General features: G+C 37.8%; 1 protein-coding gene across 7 annotated transcripts in view; it reads left to right on the forward strand.

Annotated features, from left to right (window-relative positions):
* Positions 1–19,109, forward strand: part of OTUD7A (OTU deubiquitinase 7A) — a 167,154-nt gene that overhangs the window by 114,440 nt on the left and 33,605 nt on the right. For 6 of the 7 annotated variants that reach the window (XM_075431846.1, XM_075431847.1, XM_075431848.1 and 3 more), the window contains 5 exons: positions 1,281–1,463; positions 4,242–4,460; positions 12,759–12,860; positions 14,368–14,495; positions 15,548–15,660. In XM_075431846.1, the coding sequence (XP_075287961.1) occupies positions 1,281–1,463; positions 4,242–4,460; positions 12,759–12,860; positions 14,368–14,495; positions 15,548–15,660 (745 nt within the window). The remainder of the gene's footprint in view (positions 1–1,280; positions 1,464–4,241; positions 4,461–12,758; positions 12,861–14,367; positions 14,496–15,547; positions 15,661–19,109) is intronic. The other variant, XM_075431851.1, reaches the window with a different exon arrangement.

Consider the following 19,109-nt stretch of genomic DNA (forward strand, 5'->3'; position numbering starts at 1 on the left):
ATCGACAGAACCATAGTCCATAGATTCAGGGAAGTGATTAATATCTCTCTACTCAGCACTCATTAGACACCTATAATACCAAGTCTAATTTTGTTCCCCACTCCCAGTCCAAGGAAGACAGCTGTAAATTGGACTGAGTTCAGGGGAAGGCTACAAAGGTTGTTAGGGGCTGGAGCACAATTCCTATGAGGATGATGAGGGGACTGGAGATGATGAGGGGACTGGAGCATCTCTCCTATGAGGAGAGGCTGAGGGAGCTGGGCTTGTTCAGCCTGGAGAAGAGAAGGCTGAGAGGGGACCTAATAAATGTTTATAAATATCTCAAGGGTGGATGTCAAGAGGATGGGGCCAAACTCTTTTCAGTGGTGCCCAGCGACAGGACGAGGGGCAATGGGCACAAACTGAAGCACAGGAAGTTCTGTCTGAACATGAGGAAGAACTTCTTCCCTCTGAGGGTGACGGAGCACTGGAACAGGCTGCCCAGGGAGGTTGTGGAGTCTCCTTCTCTGGAGATATTCAAGACCCGCCTGGACAAGGTCCTGTGCAGCCTGCTGTAGGTGCCCCTGCTTTGGCAGGAGGGTTGGACTAAATGACCCACAGAGGTCCCTTCCAACCCCTACCATTCTGTGATTCTGTGAGAGACTGAGGGAGCGGGGCTTGTTCAGGCTGGAAATGGGGAGACTTTAAGGGGATCTAACAGCAGCCTTCCAGTGCCAGTAAGAAGGTTACCAAGGAGTTGGAACTAGGCTCTTCACAGTGGTGCGTAGCAGGAGGACAAGGAGCAATGTGTATGAGTTGAAACAAGGGAGTTTCAGAGTGGACATAGATCCAGTGAAGACTGTCAAATGCGGGAAAAGAATGCCCAGAGAGGTTGTACAGTCTCCATCCTTGGTGTTTTAAAGATCAAACTGAATAAAGCCCTGAGCAATCTAGTCTGATCTTATAGCAGGCCCTCCTTTGAGCAGAAGGTTGGACAAGAGCTTTCTTGAGGTCTCCAATTATGATATAAAGAAAACGAATATATAAATTAAAAAAAAAAAGATTTCTGTCTTCCTCCGTTTATTGTGTACTTTCAAGGTGTTTATCAACTGTGCATTTTTGTGAGGGAGGAGTGGCTGTAAAATGTTTCATTCCAAGAACCTCTGTTTCCTTGCTGATGCTTTAAGTAAGAATGATTTTTCTATTTAAGTTCATATTTTCAGTGCGTATGAAGATGGTTTCCAGCTTATCAGTCTGGTTAGATTCAGACGCGAGCAGAATGTCCTTTTGCTCTTTGGCAGGCAAAAATTGGGACTTGACAGCAGCTTTGAGTGACTATGAGCAACTCCGGCAGGTACACACCGCCAGCCTCCCACAGGTGTTCAATGAGGGCAAATACTACAAGCAGCAGGAGCCAGAGCAGCCTCCCCAGGTGACAAAGGCTGAGCGACCCTGCCTGCAAAGGCAGGATGACATTGCTCAAGGTAAGAGCTCTTCTCCAGGGCTTTTGTGGACAAGCAGCTTTCTAGCTTGTCTGCTTGCGAGTTGTGCTTGTCTGCAAGGAGTTGGAAGTCGTTTGCCATCAGCCTGTGAACTGTGTCATTGTGATGGGATTCACAGAGCTGCTGCTGGTCCCTACGTTTCACATGTTTCAGTTGTCATGAGCTTTGCCTCAGTTCTGCAACTTATTTTTTCAATGTGTGAGAAAGTACAAAAATATGTTGTCCCTAAGCAGTCCTGTGGTACATATAACTTGAATTAATTAGAGGGTGTCACAGACCACCATTGTATGTAGTTTTCTGTGCTTACTGAGACCAAAAAAAGGTTAAAAAAATTTCCGTATTTCAATCTTTGCATTCTTACTCAGAGTATGTGATTAGGGTGTATGAAATCTATGAATAACTTTCAGCTTTATAATTTTGTTCTTTTATGATTCCACAGAAGAAAGGACAACCTTCTACCCCCATCCAAATAGAAATTGAAACCTTAAGAAAAATGAGTCAACTAGCAGTTGATTTCCAGTACAGAATGATAAGCATTAGAATTTGCTTTTTTATTTGCAGGCCTTTTACAGGTTTTATTTCAGATCTCTATCTCAGACTGTTGGAATGAATTTTTTTGTATTAATTTATCAAGGAACTGTAGTTTGCACCAAAATAAATCTACCGGTCTCACAGCTTGTTGTGTAGGGAGGCAACAGCACTAGCTTGGTGGTGACTTTCTATGCAATCATTAGAAGGAACAAAAAGTTTTTCCTTCTCCTGCTGGCTCTTCCCTCCTATTAGACAGAAAATGGCATCAGTACTTAGGAGTGTCAGTAAAGCTTTTTTAAAATTGGTAACTTCTATCGGTAGAAAAGGAGCTGTAGTGCTTCTTATAACTCCTTAAAAGCACTGAATACAAATAAAGGGAGGAAGAGTAGCACACTATAGTTGATAAAACTGCATCCCTTCATCCTCTTTAGGATATAGCTCACTCTAAAATTCCGTATTATTAAACTGCCCAGTTTACACTGAAATGGCCATTTGATACTTTAGTGGGTGTAGTAGGTGGTGTGGGGTAAGTCTGGCTTCAAATGGCAGTTACTGGCAATAACTTTGTTGCCAATTCAATGCATAACTGACTTCATGATCAGAAAGCCATCTCTGAAACATGAAAGTGGAGAGAGGGATGTTCAGGGAGCAGAGAACAAAAAGGAGGGTCTTGTGGACTGAGTACATGGAGCAGAGGATGCAGCCAACAGGTGAGGGCTGGACCGTGGTGGGAAGGGGTGATGGAGTGGGAGCAAGGGGATGTCAAATGGAGATGCTATCCTATACTTCAGTTCCCCTGTTAAAAAGTGATTTAGTAGAGATGTACAGGGAGAAGAAAGAAATGCAAATGTAATCAAACCTTCTACCCATCCTCCCAATTTAGGATATTTTAGGGAGTGCAGTTTAGCTCTTAAAATTACAAAAACTTTGATCCATTAGAGAAGCAAAAGTTCACAAACACCAGGAAAATTAATTGTTTAATAAATGTTAGTCAGTTTGAGATGTTTTAAAAACACTATTAGCTTAAGTGATAAGTTGCATTTAAGTAACCTGCTTTGTTAATTTCTGAAGGTGCAGAAGTACAGGAACTTCTTTTATTTTAATATAGCATTGTACGTGTTTTGAGAGTTGATCACTTAGGGCTAGCTTATGATAGTATTTGTGAAGCTACAGAGGTGAAGTTGCACCAAATAGTTTTTTACAAAAGCTTCCAGTATGATAAGATACCCATTTCCAATGAAAATCAATGAAAATGTTCTCTAAGTTAACATTCTGTAAATCCCAGCAGGAACCTTTCTGCATGTTAAAATGTAAGAAATTCCATAAACCTAATGTCAACTCACTAATAAAACTCAGCAAAATGGAGACTTTCCAGTATTGATTTAAGATAATCCTCATTGCAAAGGATGGCTAGAGAGAGTGCAACTCAGTAGAATATCTGAGATCAATCTGTCTGAAGCACAGAAAGGCAGTGGTACTGTGGTTCTGAGAAGTGTCGCCTCTCAGATGCAGAAAAAAACTTTATGCTGAATGTCAAACTCTGAGAGAGAGGACTAGGAACATTTGATGAACATAAATTTTAAGCAGCTCCAAAACGTTCATTTCAGTTTTTAAAAACAAAAACAGTAATACAGGGCAGAAACTAAACAGAGGGAAAATGTCAGTTTTGGCTGAATGATTCACGGTTTAAGCACTAGAAGAGTGTTTCTGTTACCCGTTTGCTGATACCAGAACTGAGACCATATAGTAAAGTGAAATCATATGATAGTAGTATTTTGTCCTTCTTAACATTCTAATGCTTTTTTTTTGCTTTAATGACTGTTTATTTTCCTTTTATAGCATTTCTTAACAGAGAAATTCAATAAATTATGTGATATTAGCTCATAGATGTTTGATAAAATAATGCATGCTTTTGTACCAGGCTTGTTAACTTCGTTATTCTTTTTGAACTGTGTATTGTTTATGGATCAGGATTTTAGGAACACATATGCATGAAAACTGAGTTTGTCTTGAATTCAGCATAATGATGTTAAAATTGCTTTCAGGTAGATTGTTCTGAGATGAAAACAGTGTGGCACATTCAATATGAAGTGATTGTAGAATGCTGTATTTTTTGATTTACAAGAAGTCAACTTAAGAGTTCAAAACACTGATTGATTATTGTCATTCGCCAGACTTGGTGTTTTATGTAGTCTTATAGGGTATAATATCTCTTTGGTTTCTCTACAGAAAAGCGTCTGTCCAGAGGTATATCTCATGCCAGCTCAGCCATAGTGTCCCTTGCTCGATCACATGTAGCAAATGAGTGCAGCAATGAACAGTTTCCTTTGGAGATGCCCATCTACACATTCCAGCTACCAGACCTTAGTGTATACAGTGAAGATTTCCGAAGCTTCATTGAACGTGACTTAATTGAGCAGGCAACGATGGTTGCTTTGGAGCAAGCAGGTGGGTAAATACTTCAGAGGTCAGCAGCTGGGCAATCTGACAATTGGATTGAGATTTCTAATCACGCTTCACTTCTGGAGCTTGGGCATCCTGCATGGGAAATAAATGCCAGAGTAAAAGCAAGTATTGTGCTCTTTGCAAAATAACACATACCCTGATCCTCTGTTTCTTTTAAAACTATGTAGAGAAAACTGTCAAATTTGTTTCATAAAACAAAGAAATCGGTGGCAGAAGGAAAGGAGGACTGATGGGGGAAGTCATGCAATAGAGAAGGACATGCCTGGATGGTCAGAGGGGGTTGGCACTTCCAGTTCTCATGAGGAAATTACGTTGCAACGACTGACAAAAGCAACATCTTCAAGTTCTGTTGCAGTTGAGAAAATAGTTTTTAAATATGTATTTTATTTATTATTATTTTTGCAGTAAGAAACAAAATCATTTTAAACTAATACTTCATTAGTGCCATGGGAAAAAAGTGAAGAAATTTAAAATTCATTTTAATTTGGATTCATTAGTACTTTAAAGTTTTAAGTCAGTTTTGAAAGATCTGGAGAAGTGTCTTTAAAATTAGTATGAAATGCCCAACTCTGGTAATATAAAGGAGTTATAAAATCAGATTTCATGGCTGCCTGTGGAATATCGAATAGCTAGGTGCTTTTTTACTGTTGATTGCTGTGCTGGCTTGTGTAACACTATGTATTCATCTGAGAGTTCAGTCTCAAAACTCAGTGCATAGTCGTATTGTGTGTGTTCAAACAGATAAACTGTAGCTTGTTATTGATCAGGGCACTGCATCATAGTATTTGGGCAGGACCTCTGCTAACCTGGTGTTATGCTGAGTACTTATCATGTATTATCATATGCTCATTTTTTGGCTCTGGTATTTGATAATAGCATCAAGCAGTAAATACTTTGGAAAACATACAACAACAACAACAACAAAAACCAAACAAAAAAACCCAAACAGTATTCAGAAGGCTTTCTTCTGGAAAAAAACAGCAGTATTAAATAATGCAGAAGTGCTACCAGGCAACTATGAAGTATGAAAACTCTCAGTCACCTATTAAGAAAACATGTCCAGTTCCTCTAGGAACCAGCCAACACAGGAAGGATGGTAAAAAACAGGATGGCTCTTCCTCTGGCAGCACTGCCAAACACTCCAAATTCCATAGGGCTGTCAGAAAGTACATTGCTTCAGTGTCGTTGTTGACCTACCCACTTCAGTGGAATTCCAGCCTTTAGAGTCACTTAATGCAAGAGTACAAACTAGAGGACCGCAGTGGTTTCTGACCTTAAAATCAGGGAATATGTGAATTTAGAGCTGATATTTTCTAATTCTTACAGAGCTGGCTGACTTTGAATTTGATATAGGGCTGCAGAAACTACTGGATTTTCTGCCTTAGTGTATCTCTCTCAAATTTCTCTGAAAATGAGAATAAATAATTTATTCTTTTCTTCATGTTACTTTAATTAGGGCAATAACTTGACTCACACTGGAAAAGTCCCTTCCTCCCCAGAGCCTTTTACATCCTGGAAAGGAGAGTGTTTTGACCATTTGAAGTGCTTGTGGTTTTGATCACAGGTATTCTCGTAGCCTATGTAGACTTAGTCTACTTCTGTGAGCATTTCATTCAAATAAACTGGAACTTCCTGGGAAACAGTTCTTCAGTTTAAGTAAGTTAAACAGACCAAACAGTAAATGTTTAAGAAAATCCTGTAAGACTTGATGTAAACTGACTTTTTGTCTCTATTGAAGACACAAAGATATTCAGTTTCCTTTTATTTCCTGCCTGTTTTAGACTTATTGTCTGAAATTAAGAAAGGGAATTAGTAGCAAAGTCACTTAACATTAGACATTTTATTGTCTTCTACCAAGAGGGCCCAGTTTGACTGTGGTTTGGTCAATGACAAAAAAATTAAGGTGCGTTTCCTGCAAAGGGCCTAAAATCTGTTTCAAAACCCCACAAAGGATAGAAGCTTCTGTAGCTGAGGTTGGGGATATTGTTAGACACGAGTGCTTGGGTTTAAGGGCATGAATTTCAAGGAGGGGGGGGGGGAAGCTGCTTAGGCAAAAGGAGGAGGAACTTTGTTAGGATCACACGGTAGCTTACTACTCACTAAGCATGGATTGGGAGAGCAGATTTACTATTAACAGACTGTCACACATGTTGTCTCAAGTAGCCATATGAGCCTGTAAGGTTTTTATATTCTCTTTTTATATGCTTAGGCACTTGTTACCATTACATCTATATGTGAAAGGATGCTCAGGTTCCGTCCTACTTGTACAGAAACTCAGAGCAACATCCCCAATTTACTCAGAAATGCTGTGTGAGATTACAAAGGAAACACCCAGATAAAGGCAGTGTGATTTATTCACTCTCTGCTGCTGTAATGTATCCTCTATTCTTCGTGTGATTGCTTTCTGAATATTTCTCCTAAGAGGACAGAATTCACCACATTCATAAAAGCATTTTGGGGTTTTGTGCATCTTATAAACTCAGCTGTTTGTGATTGCCTGAATTGGAATGAGGTCAGCAGTGAGCTTGTAAGTGATGTACAGACTGAACTGAAGAACCACACTCTGAAATCTCTGAGTGCTCTTGCAGTAACCAGTGTGGTTCTTTGAATGGAGGATGGCTCAGATATTCATAATATTAAATGAGGTCTGTGTGAAAGTAATTTTATAATTCTAAATACTTTCCTGCAGCAAGTCGTTTTTCATGATGTACATGTGTATCTCGTTAATGTGTGGGCTGACCTGAAGAGAGAGATTATGAAAACTTCTGCTGTACTGATGAGTTCAAAAAAGCATAGTATAGGCAGAGGAATGGCTGGTCTAACACAGTGACTTTAATGAAAAGAAAAAAGTTTCTATTGCAGTGCTGAAATGTAATTAAATACAAAAATTACAAATAAACTGTGTGAACCTTCATGAATGTTGCTTTCCTACACTTTTATTTCTGTGCTCAGTCTAGTATTTTCTATGAAGCATTTTATTTTATTTATTATAAAATTAAGCTCATTAAAGAAAAACTGATGCCTTTTCAGGTTGTAGAAACATTTTCTTATCCCAGAATTTTTAACAGATTTTCTCACAGTATATGCAGGGTGCTGGGATAGCAACTATTATAATTACAGGAGAACTGTATTAATTTCCTGATTTCCAAGCTTTGAAATGCATGCTTGTGTAATTCAGTTTTAATCTGAATGACAAATATTGTATCACAGAGCAGGATGAAATGCAATAAAGTCATAGAAAACCATCTGTCTTGGGTTATGAAAGAAATGAAAAAAACCAGTAATACTGGATTTGTAGTTAGCTGCAAGATAACTGAATTCAGTATCTGCAGCCAGTTAGGCCTAGTCATATATTTCTGTGCCATCTTATTTTATGATCTTTGATTTGCATTCTGCTCAGTAGCTTCTGTGACAGAGTCTGTGTTGCACATGCATCAGGCTAAAAGAGAAGCATTTACTTGATTGCTCAGTTTTACTTATTTTACATGCACAGCTCAACATTACATTTCAAGGACATCAGTAAATATGAATAGCCTTGCAGATGCTACTGCGAAGCTGATTTCATCTAGACTAAAAGAGAGAGCTCCTACAAGAAGGTCCTTTCTTTGAAGTACAGGAAATGTATTGGTAAATGCTTTATTTATTCATTTATTTTTAAAAGTAAGCAGTCACTGAATGATGAATATAAGCCCATGTAGAAAATCTGTTCTTGTGGTTTCCTTCACATTGATACTTGCAACTACACTTTTATTGTATGAAAGGACTAAAACTAAACAAATAAATCCTCTTAGCTAGTCATGTAAGAAACATGTAAAGCGTAGAAGTAGCTCTGCTGAAATCTGGATTTGAGCTTCCTGCACCCATTGCTAATTGTCTGACTATTCTGAGTGGGCTGAGTAATCCTCTGTTGACTTAGCAAGTCAGTCCCGTACATACCTCAGAGCAGTTATTGCTGTTGGATTCCAGAGAGGAGTTGGTCAGTGGTGAGGGTAAACCATTGCTTTTGAGAATATACAGAGTGTCCAGAATTAGACTTTCTATGGAAGCTGAAAATGTTATTTTGTGACTTACTGGTCTTGGGGGATGGATGACAGGTGGATTTCTGAAATATAATGTGCTGGAAAAATGAAAGAAAGGCTGGGTTTAGTCTAGCGTCTTGAAGAAACTGAGCATGTGTCAACAAGCTGTCTCTTAAGATTGTACCACTGTTGATTTTTTAAACTTAACTTTGCCAATTTCAAACGTATTTGTGAGTGAGCTTTTACAAGCAGCTAGCTTATTTTCAGTATTTCCATAGAAGAAAAACTTGCAACTTGTATATTGTTTATTAAACGTACAGAATCCACATGGGAAAGACCTCCAGAATGCCCAACCACAAGCAAAAGAAAAGCCTTCAGAAGTCTCACCTTTAGCACATATGACAACTGCAGGAAACCAGACATTGAGTCCCACTGTGCATGGACTGACTTGTTATACTCAGTGAGATGTCTGCTCTGTCAGGGGTTTTGAGGCCTAAGACTGGTTTGCCCAGCTGTACAAAAGAGTACTGTTAATAGCACTGCAAAGTGCATTAAAAGACAATTGCCCTCAATTTGAGGTAAAATTGTACTAGCTGTGACATGACACTTCACGCCTTTTCCCGTCCTTAAACATCCTTGTTTTTCTCTTAATATGTATTCCATTTTTTTATGTAAGAATTCTGACTTATTTTTGATATGATAAATGCACAGTGGTGAGAAATTGACTGTTTGCCTTGGAGGCAATAATACGGAATCTAGCTTTGCAGTGAAACTTCAACCATACTCAATCATACAGAACTTGAGAGGGGGCACATCCTTTGTAGCATCTCCTTTTCCCCTGTCAAGAGAGTTACGTTAAGTTCCTCTTTACTAAGTCCTTGTAAATTTTGGTGGTCAATTCTACCAGAAAAATCCCAAGTCTGTAAAGCCATTTAGTTTATTAGGAACTTAAACCAGAAAAAAGACAATATGGACTGTAGAAAATGAAGGGGGAGCAAAGGATTTATGCAGAGTTTTTCCAAAGGTTTCTACAAAGCTTTAGTATTACGTAACTTCATGTTTGGTTTGAATTTGGTTGGTTTGTGTGTGTACCACCAACCTTGTGCATGTTTGGGTAATGAATACTTTATAATGGGCCTTAGCAAACTGGAGGGTGGCTCTGTATGAGAATCTTTACAGGATAGTCATAAACATGAATAATTTCTGTTGCATATTTTTATCTTCTTGTTTATACTGTTAATGGAGTTTTGCATAGGGGACATCATGCTGAACGCTTTCTTACCTGCTATAGTACCATTGCATAAGGCAGCAGGGGCTGATATCAAAAGCCAAGCCTGGCCCATGTTAATACTTGAAACACACTCTCTGTTCTCTGCCGCCTTCTTTTTGAGCCATTCAGGTCATAAAACCATCTAGAGTCCTCTTTGGCAATTCCTCTCATAAATCAGGCAGCAAGAAACAATACACCTGTGGCTTGTGGAGGCTTATGAAAATAACACTTAAACCTTTCTGGTGTCTATTAATTATACTCCAACACTGTGAACATTTTTGGATAAAACCCATGTTTTAAAATATTTATTTCCTTTTCCTTAAATACTGACTTTTTCAACCTAACAGTCACATAAGGCCAGCTTATATTCATGCCTACAGTTGTAGTGGGTTTACAATGGGGTAACTTTCGTTGTTTGCATCTTGTCCTGGGAGTCATCAGATAACAGACAATATCACTACTTTAAAATCTACTTTCTAAAGTTAGCAAAACTTTCTCTGAGATTCAGCTTACCTTCTTTGTATGGAATATAAGATATATATCTGCTTCCATATCAGAATGATTGATTCTTGTTCGGCCCTTCAAAGAAGGGAACAGGGGAGCCAATATATGCTTTGTATTATGTGAAGTCTGATACACATTATGTAGTGAAGGACTAAGATAATACCAGAATACAGAATAGTTGGCAATCTTCAGTCATGGGGGATACTAGATTCTCTTAACATTTCTTCTAAGTTTCCACCTGAAGTCTTAAGCATCATGCAAAGAAAGGGCAATACAGTGTGCTTGTGTCTGCCTCTGTGTGTTGCTAGATCATAGACCTGGATGGGACTTTTAATCATGGTCTAAAATTAAGATCAAATTTTAATGTACTAGAATATGGCTATATTAATTTTCAGAGTATTTTTGCTGCAAAACAACTGATCAATTTTTTGAAATTTTGTTCTTTAACATTAAACAGATTTTGTGAGAAAATAAAAAGCAAGATCAAGTAGGAGACTAACAGAGGGAGGGAGAATGAGAAATGGGTCTAGTTTGTTGACGAATATTGTCTTATCAAAGCAGACAGAAATAAGCTTGAGGCAGAACTGTTTCCAGTTTTGATTTAAGCTCCACTTTCCTGTTGTTTCCCTAAAGGGATGCACTGTAACCACTAGATTTGAAAAATTAAAATGCACCACTTTTTTTTTGTTGTTGTTGTAATCCAATGCGTTTCTGCTAATTTTTTAGTCATAAGCTTTGTGATGTTAACCAAGCCTACAAACATTTTTTGCGTAAAGTCCTAAGGTCTGTCTGGTCTAGGCCTTGTAACTGTGCTTTAAGCAGCACCTCGGTATAACTTATTACTGAATATGATACCACCAAGACATTCTGCAAAAAACAGGTGGTAGGTTGCTATTTCACAGCTCACAGACACGGGAGCTGCTAAAAATGATACCTTGTTATTTCAGATTTATCTTTCCCAAAGGCTGTCCAATAGCACTTTAAATTGAGCTTCTTTAATGCTTATTTAGTTTAGACCTCAATAAGCCTAGTCTTATAAACTATCTGCTGGAATTATACGAGGATTACCAGATGTGCTTAGTTATTGGTCTGCTATGCATCTTTACAGTATAGTAACTCTCAATCCATACCGACTAAGTGAAATTTAATTGCATAGTTCTTAGTACCTGGGGGTGAGTAATTGCGGGCACATGTTGAAATAATTGTTATATTATTTTTTTGCACAATATGTATTATCTGCCATTACAAATAACTTCAGTATAATTTTGTAATGAAAACATATTAATGGAAAGAAGTTTCTTTCATTGCTTGAACATATTTCTGTTTGAGGGATTTAACCTTAAATGCAAGACTGACTGTACAAATATATAGATACCATTTCCTCTCAGCCTGCAAGTAAAGGAATTGGGGGAGAAAAAGTCTGCAGAGAGAACAGATAAAGAAACGGAGTCACCCGGGCTGCCTGTTGCATTATTCATTATATTATTCAATTGTGCATTACCCACAGATTTTTCATAAGTCTTAGGAAGTATACCAGCTCTACTCATCATTGGTAATCACCTGCTCTTCCTTATCCCCAAAGTTGTTACACAATTAGTCAAGTTCTCTTTCTTTATATTAGAAATTTTCACGTGACCATTTAACCAAGACTTCAGTAAACTACCGCACAGCAAACTGTGTGCCAGGAATTAGGTACTTCCAGTGCTGGCTTTGGCACTGATACTCTTCATGGCTTTGCTTCGTCTACATGCATCAAATAGCTGTCCTCTTATCAGTCTTTTTCATAATTCATCTCTGTTTTATAATCTGTAAATCATGCTTTATGTAGCAATGATGGATAAGTAGTTCTCTAAATGTTCTCAAAGAGAAAAGCCACATGCTGTCCTAGACCTTGGGCTGTGCATTTGGTCTCATTTTAATTCTCTGGTAGTGTAGCTGTTCATTTTAGTAGCTCTGATCATGATTTACACTATGGTAAATGAGAAGGCAATTAGCTGTTGAAACAATCCAGCTGATTGAAACAACAGTACTTTACTTAATAAACTTACCTAACAGCATCATACCTTGATTAACACATACATATTACTTTTCTCTTTTGAGACTTTATTACCATAATGTAATCTGTCGTCTGTGTATGGGAGGCCAATGTCAATTATGTTTTCGAACTGATACCAAGACTCATAATGGTATTTAGGCAATTAACTCCTTGGAAATCCATCCCTGATGTGGCATATGAGAATGGGAGATGCAAATTAATTAAATGTCCTTTCTTCTTATTCTAAATACATTTAGATAGTAGTTAAAGCTGATCTGCCTCTTATTTCTAATCTTTTCAGTTTTCACTTCTGATATTAAATTAAGTTTATTTGGCAGAAAGGATGTTCATGATAATCCTTCAGCATTACACATCATTGCTGTATGTCTGTACACAGTATGCATCCTGTTTTAGTATCCACTCCACCATTTTAATAGATGCTTTCTTTTCAGGACGACTAAATTGGTGGTCCACAGTGTGTACAAGTTGCAAACGTCTTCTTCCCTTGGCTACAACAGGTGATGGAAACTGTCTCTTGCATGCTGCATCTTTAGGTAAGGAAGAGTCTGTACATGAAACCTTCTGCCAAAAATATTTAGCACTTTTCTCTGTCCTCAGCAAAAGCTCAGAAACATGTGGGATGCAAAGACTTCCATTAAAAGCCTGGTTGTGGAGGAAAATATTCTCCAAATTTCACTTAAGCATTGTTTGCTCTAGGTATGCTTGAGGGAGGAAGGTAAAAGTTTTATGAGGTTGTAAAAGAAGTATAATTAGAACAGTATCAAAAACATATATCATAAACACCAATGATTTGCATTTTCCTTACAGATCCCAATCAAACAGCTCTGGAACAGGCAAATTCCAGGTGCTTCTGCAGGATTGTCCTCATTGTAGGCAAGGAATTGCATTCAGTCTCTGGCTTTTGTTAAACAGTGCTTTTGCTATATTGAAGAGTGCAATATCTAGCTATTATCTCTGTTGGCTCTTTGTAGAGTTTTAAGTATATGGGAAAAAGACTTGGGGGCAAATTAAAATAATTTCCAATTGATTAATCATTAATACAAGATCTTTGAAGCCTTTCTTCAAATCAAATAAATAGAAGCCTGTGAATCGGAAAGTCTTTGATATGCCTTCTATATCCTAACCTATTACTAGGAAACTTAATTTTTTGTTGCAGTTGCTAAAATCTTCCAGTAGCAGAACTCCAAAAGGTGACTTTTTAAAAAACACTGGAATTTTTAATATTTTGAAGATACTCTTCTTTTTAAAAGAAGCAGTAAGAAAAGAGCTTTTGTTCTTTCCAAGGATTCTCTTATCTTTGTTCATTTTTAATTAGAAGGAATTTTGTATTATTTACAGGAAATGTTTGGAGTATTTTGACTTGCAAAGTCTTAAATAAACATATTTCATGCCAGCAGCTGACAATACGATAATTGAAATGTCGCTGTCTGTGGGCACGCATCTTAGTGAGAGGTTACTCTTCTCAACCACATGAAGATGTTTTATCATCTTAAAATGAGCTTGAAAGCCTGTGGCTGGTTGTATTTTTAGACTTCAAATCATCTTGAGTGCTCATCTCTTTATTTGGAGGTTGAAGCCAAAGGAAATTTACCATCATGCTGTGTAAGAGTGAAGGCCTTTGGGTGTTGGTACCATCTGCAATTCAGAAAAGTGACTGCAGTTGTCATTAGCTTTTTTGTGTCTGCAAGTTCTGTTGGCAACTACAGCTAAAACCAACCTGTGCAGTGAATATTCCATTGCTTGCAGCAAAGTTGAAGTTGTCTGCAAACAAACACTGAAGCAACTCAAATCCTTAGTGATTCCTTAATCAAAGTTTAAATCTTGTTAGAATTCCCTCTTGTTGTTCATTAGCGTATCTGTATTGACTGTTTCTTTACGGAACCTTAAAAATAATGAGTGAATTATTTGCCGAGAAGAATCTTAAATAATGTGTAAGCTATGCTTCTTTTGCTAATAGAGTGATATTAATTTTATTAGTACTTAATATTTCTATTTCACTGTAGCTTCTTTAAAACTGAATGTCATCTTGTGCTACTTTAGGTATGTGGGGGTTTCATGACCGGGACCTTGTTTTACGTAAAGCACTTTATACTATGATGAGAAGTGGAGCTGAAAGGGAAGCACTGAAAAGAAGATGGAGATGGCAACAGACCCAGCAGAATAAGGAGGTCTGTATGGCCTTGTTAATATAATTTAGGGTCAAAAGCATTCTTCTGAAGTTTGGTGTGAGAGTTTTAATTGCTGTCAGATTCCTTGTGCTTCCATTTTGCATGGGGAAAGAGATACCTGTATTTAGAATTTTTGATTCAGAATGCAGATGTGTTTGTAGCTTTTGGGGCATAAATATGCACAGTTTTGTGCCTATAAAGGTCTAAGATGAGTTTGGAACCTGTAGAAAATTTTGGGCTGCAAAATTAAATGTATAATTTAGCCATAAGAAGCATTATAAAATAAGTGGATGAAATCCACAAAAGAAAGAAAACCTCATTTAGGAAAGATTCTCCAGAATGGTGAATTAGGATTCTTAGATCTGAGACCAGAGATTGAGTGGATGTTTCTTAACTAAAATCATCTGTAGGTTTGGTTTGACTGTTGAATAAAAACTGTCTGTGCCTAGACAGTGGCTAGAAAAGCCAATTTCAGGAGTAATCCTGAATGTAATCAAGTAAATATGCTTATATGTTTGTAACTTTTTTGTAATCTGCTTTTTGTTGGCAGCAGTCAGTGAGAATGCAGCTGAGCTGTGGCTGACTCAGCTACTTCACGCTATCTGAAAAAACACAGGGGCACAGAATCACTTGCATACCCTTTCCACTCTTGAACAGAGGGAGACAGCATCACCTGTCTGCCAAGGAGGGCATTCGTAGTAGTTCCATATAAGGGGAAAGAAAGCAAACCTCCAGAATGGGCAGTAAAGCATACTAACCATGTTTGCAATGAATTCACATGGCTATGAATAACTGGATCTCCAATAGTGGGCCACTGTGTTAGCAGCAGCAGACCCACATCTAGAAATGTAACCCAATATACACCTAGTCGTTTAGATCTTTTTTTAGTAAGCTAATATTCTTTGACCTGAAATGTTGAACCATTAATGGTCCAAGATGTTAAACTGTATCATGTATGAAGCTCAAAATAAATTAGTCATAAATACTACTACAGAACTCTGATTACATTTTGTACCAGCATAATTATAGAGGCATATCATTCTCTCCCATAGTCAGGTTTAGTATATACAGAAGAAGAATGGGAACGGGAGTGGAATGAACTACTTAAACTGGCATCAAGCGAGCCTCGTACACATTTCAGCAAAAATGGAGGCACTGGTGGTGGGTAAGTCTAGAGTATGACAAAATCTTCTGTTTTTTTGTTCTCAACAGGAAAAGAATGCAGTACAAATGAATGAATATGTTTATAGGATCATCAGACTGCCTTTTCAACAGGTTGCGATTTTTCTGCATGGTAGAATATAATTATCTAAACATCCCATTATAATATTTAGCTTTTTGTTTAAGTTTCCTTGTACAGATACCACACTAACTTTGCAACCAAAAGAGTCTGGATTTCATAAATCCTGCTTTCTTGGTTTCTGGAACAAGCATGTTGGCAGCAGCATTTATCTTCAAGGAGATGAAATTAAGTGCCTTGTCTCGCTGAAGATATGTAAGCTTTTCATTTGAGGAAGGCTTAGCAGAAAGATAACCACTGCTCAGGTATTTTAACTAAAGCATGGAATGCCAGAATAACATCACATCTTCTGACAGCATTCTAGAAGAAAGTAGTTTGTGCCCAGATACATCTTTCCTGTGCTTTAGCACAGCTTTAATGCCATCTTCTCATATTCATACATTTATTTCAGTCCTCTTTTGCTTTGTAGTTCAAACAGAAAAATCTTCAGAGAGATCTTTTTTGAGGGCAAGTGACCAAGTAACTCTTCACTTTTTCTGCTTTTAAAATACTGCTAACGCTAAACATACAAGGGAATAGAAGTAATAGTTTTATTACTAAAGCTAAAGATTAAATATTTGGATGCAGTGTCTTTTTAAACAGAAAGTAGAATATTGAGTTATAGTTTGTAGTCTCATGAAACCCTTCTGAAAGATCAATGTGCTACTTCAATCTTTGAACAGTTATAAAAAACTTTACCTAAAAATTATGATAATTAATATTGCACTGATAGGAACAGTCGGCGTTTCTTTGACTATTCAAGCCTGTATTAAACCCATATAACATAAATAGTGCTCTCAAACTCAAGAATTATTTAAAGATTGGGGGGGGCGGAGGAAGGGTATTTCAAATTAAACTGATTCACTATCATCCTAGTGAAGTTTGATGTGGCTGGAAGGTTCTGCATAGGGTATGACTGTATTTCCAAGAACCACAACAGATACTTTTCTTACCTAATTTCATATCTGTTTATCTAGATTGATTCCATAAGAGTATGGCTGATTGCAGCTACTTTGATTAGACTCTGCAAAGCTGCAATGTTTGGCAGTTACTTCCCAGTGCTAACAGGCAAGCAAGGAAAGAGTTTTCTTGAGACCAGCTTAGTATGCATGTTTAATCTTTGTATAATACTCAATTAGTAGCATTTTATATTATGAACAGTACCTGAAAATTTTATGGTTGCAGGGAAAAACCAAGTACTGTCTACATTACTGCCAGCATGCATTTAGTTTAAATGTTTAGAAACTATTGGAACAAATAGATGGAAACATACTTGTGAAGAAGTTTGGGATGAAATAGTATCTACAACATTTAAATACCTCTGATGCACATACAGAATCTGCTTTAAATAGCTGGTATGGTAAACCATTCTTCACTTTCAGTGCAGTTGTTCCCAAAATGTAAGATAATTGCCCGGCCTTACAGCAGAACCTTTAGTTTTTGTGGCTACTGTTTATCATTTAAAAATATTTAGTGTTTGTTTACTCAGTGGATGTTTTTCTCTAGCTACTGTTTCCCCTGGATAAAATTGCATGTGGTGATAAGTAAATTGACAAAATAGGGCATACAACACAATGAGAGTAATAAATTCTTTAGAAAATATTATCTGGGCTTTGAAAGAGTAGTGTATTTTCCTTTTAATCCTATGATGTGAAGGATAGGTAATTCTACCAATGCAGGAATGTCGCTAATCCTGATTTAGGATCCTGCCAACTATGCCAATTTGTCATGAATGTGTGATTTTTAGATCGCTTAAAGAGCCTCTGTCAAAGGTATTAGCAAAAGTGGTTTCAATACGATGTTGTAGAAGTGTGACTTAACAAAGTTCAATAGGAGTGTTCACTCCTCTACTGTATGGTCCAATCATTTGAACAATGATTCAAAGTTACCAAGACACAAATCAAAGTTACAATACTACAAGGTTATGCATGATATCGGTTGCTTACCAAAGATCTGCCATTGCTAGAAAGTCTCTCTGCCTCAAGGAGCAACCTTGAGAGGTGTCCTAGTTCAAGTGGAGATCCTGCCTAGCAGGAAGAGCTCAAAGAAGGCTCAGGGTCATGGTTTATCCCAGCAGCCAGCAACTAAGCACTAGCCAGCTGCTCACTCACCCCTCTCCTTCCCCCGCAGTGGGATAAGGAGGAGAAATCAACAAAAGGGGAAACACGTGGGTTGAGATATAGACAGCTTAGTAAGGCAACAAAGGAAGTACTACTCCTACTACTACTAATAATAATAAATATGCAAAACAAACTATACACAATACTATTTTCTCACCACCCAATGATCGATTTGCAGCCAGTCCCCAAGCAGCAATCGTGGAACTTGAAACTCACAGATTTTGCAAATTTGGTAAAACTCCCATAAAAGACTGAACTCCCAGAAAAGTTCAAACTTCTGGAAGAAAAAAACCAAAAAAGGAATCAAAAGAGGATTTGAACTCATGAAAAAGAAAAATATTCCTGCCCCATGGCCAACCCGCCTTTATCAACTGACGTCTATGGTACGGAATATTTTCATTGGCCACCTTGGGCCAGCTGACGGCAATGCTCTCTCCCAGCTCCTGCACACCTGCTCATTAGCTGAGTATGGGAGACTGGAAAATGTCCTTAATTTCATAGCAGCAACTGGAAACATCAGTATTATCAACATTCTTCTGGTACTAAATCCAAAACACAGAAGGTACTGGGAGGGAAATTAACTCTATCCCAGCAGAAACCAGGGCACTGACTTAGGCTGTCATATTTATGGAGTAAAGTGGCTGGCTAGTAGTCAAAATTACATGCAATGGGAAAGGTATGCATGACACTCCTTTCACCCACAGCTTGCTTTGTTCCTTGATAAATGAGTCTTGGAAAAGCTACACGCTATTTATGTGTTAATCACATGATTGGTGTTCCAAGCTCATATCCATCACTGCTCACTGTGTCACTCTGCTGCTTTGTGGCTTTTCAGAGAACACATTGGAACTAGAGGAGTTCTTGGCCCAGCTACGACTCGGACCTTTACCTTCTTTGACGCCTGTACTAAACTACTACAAGTTTGATTAAGGGGTCGAGTGCATCCATCACAAGGAGGACATTATTTAGAAAATTGTCAGCCATCATGTGTCTCAATTTCTTCTATTTTGAAGCTAAAAAAAGAAAAAGATCGGTTTTCATTTTACTCCCTAGTTTGTTTCATATGTTTGTAGATATTTTCATGTTGATACACTTCAGTCTTCTAATGTAGTTCAATTCATATTTCTATTAAATATTCAAGACCACGTTGGACGGCACTCTGAGCAACCTGGTCTAGTTGAAGATATCCCTGCTCACTGCAGCGGGGTTGGACTA

This window comes from Opisthocomus hoazin, chromosome 10, assembly GCF_030867145.1.
Source record: "Opisthocomus hoazin isolate bOpiHoa1 chromosome 10, bOpiHoa1.hap1, whole genome shotgun sequence".
Lineage (NCBI taxonomy): Eukaryota > Metazoa > Chordata > Aves > Opisthocomiformes > Opisthocomidae > Opisthocomus > Opisthocomus hoazin.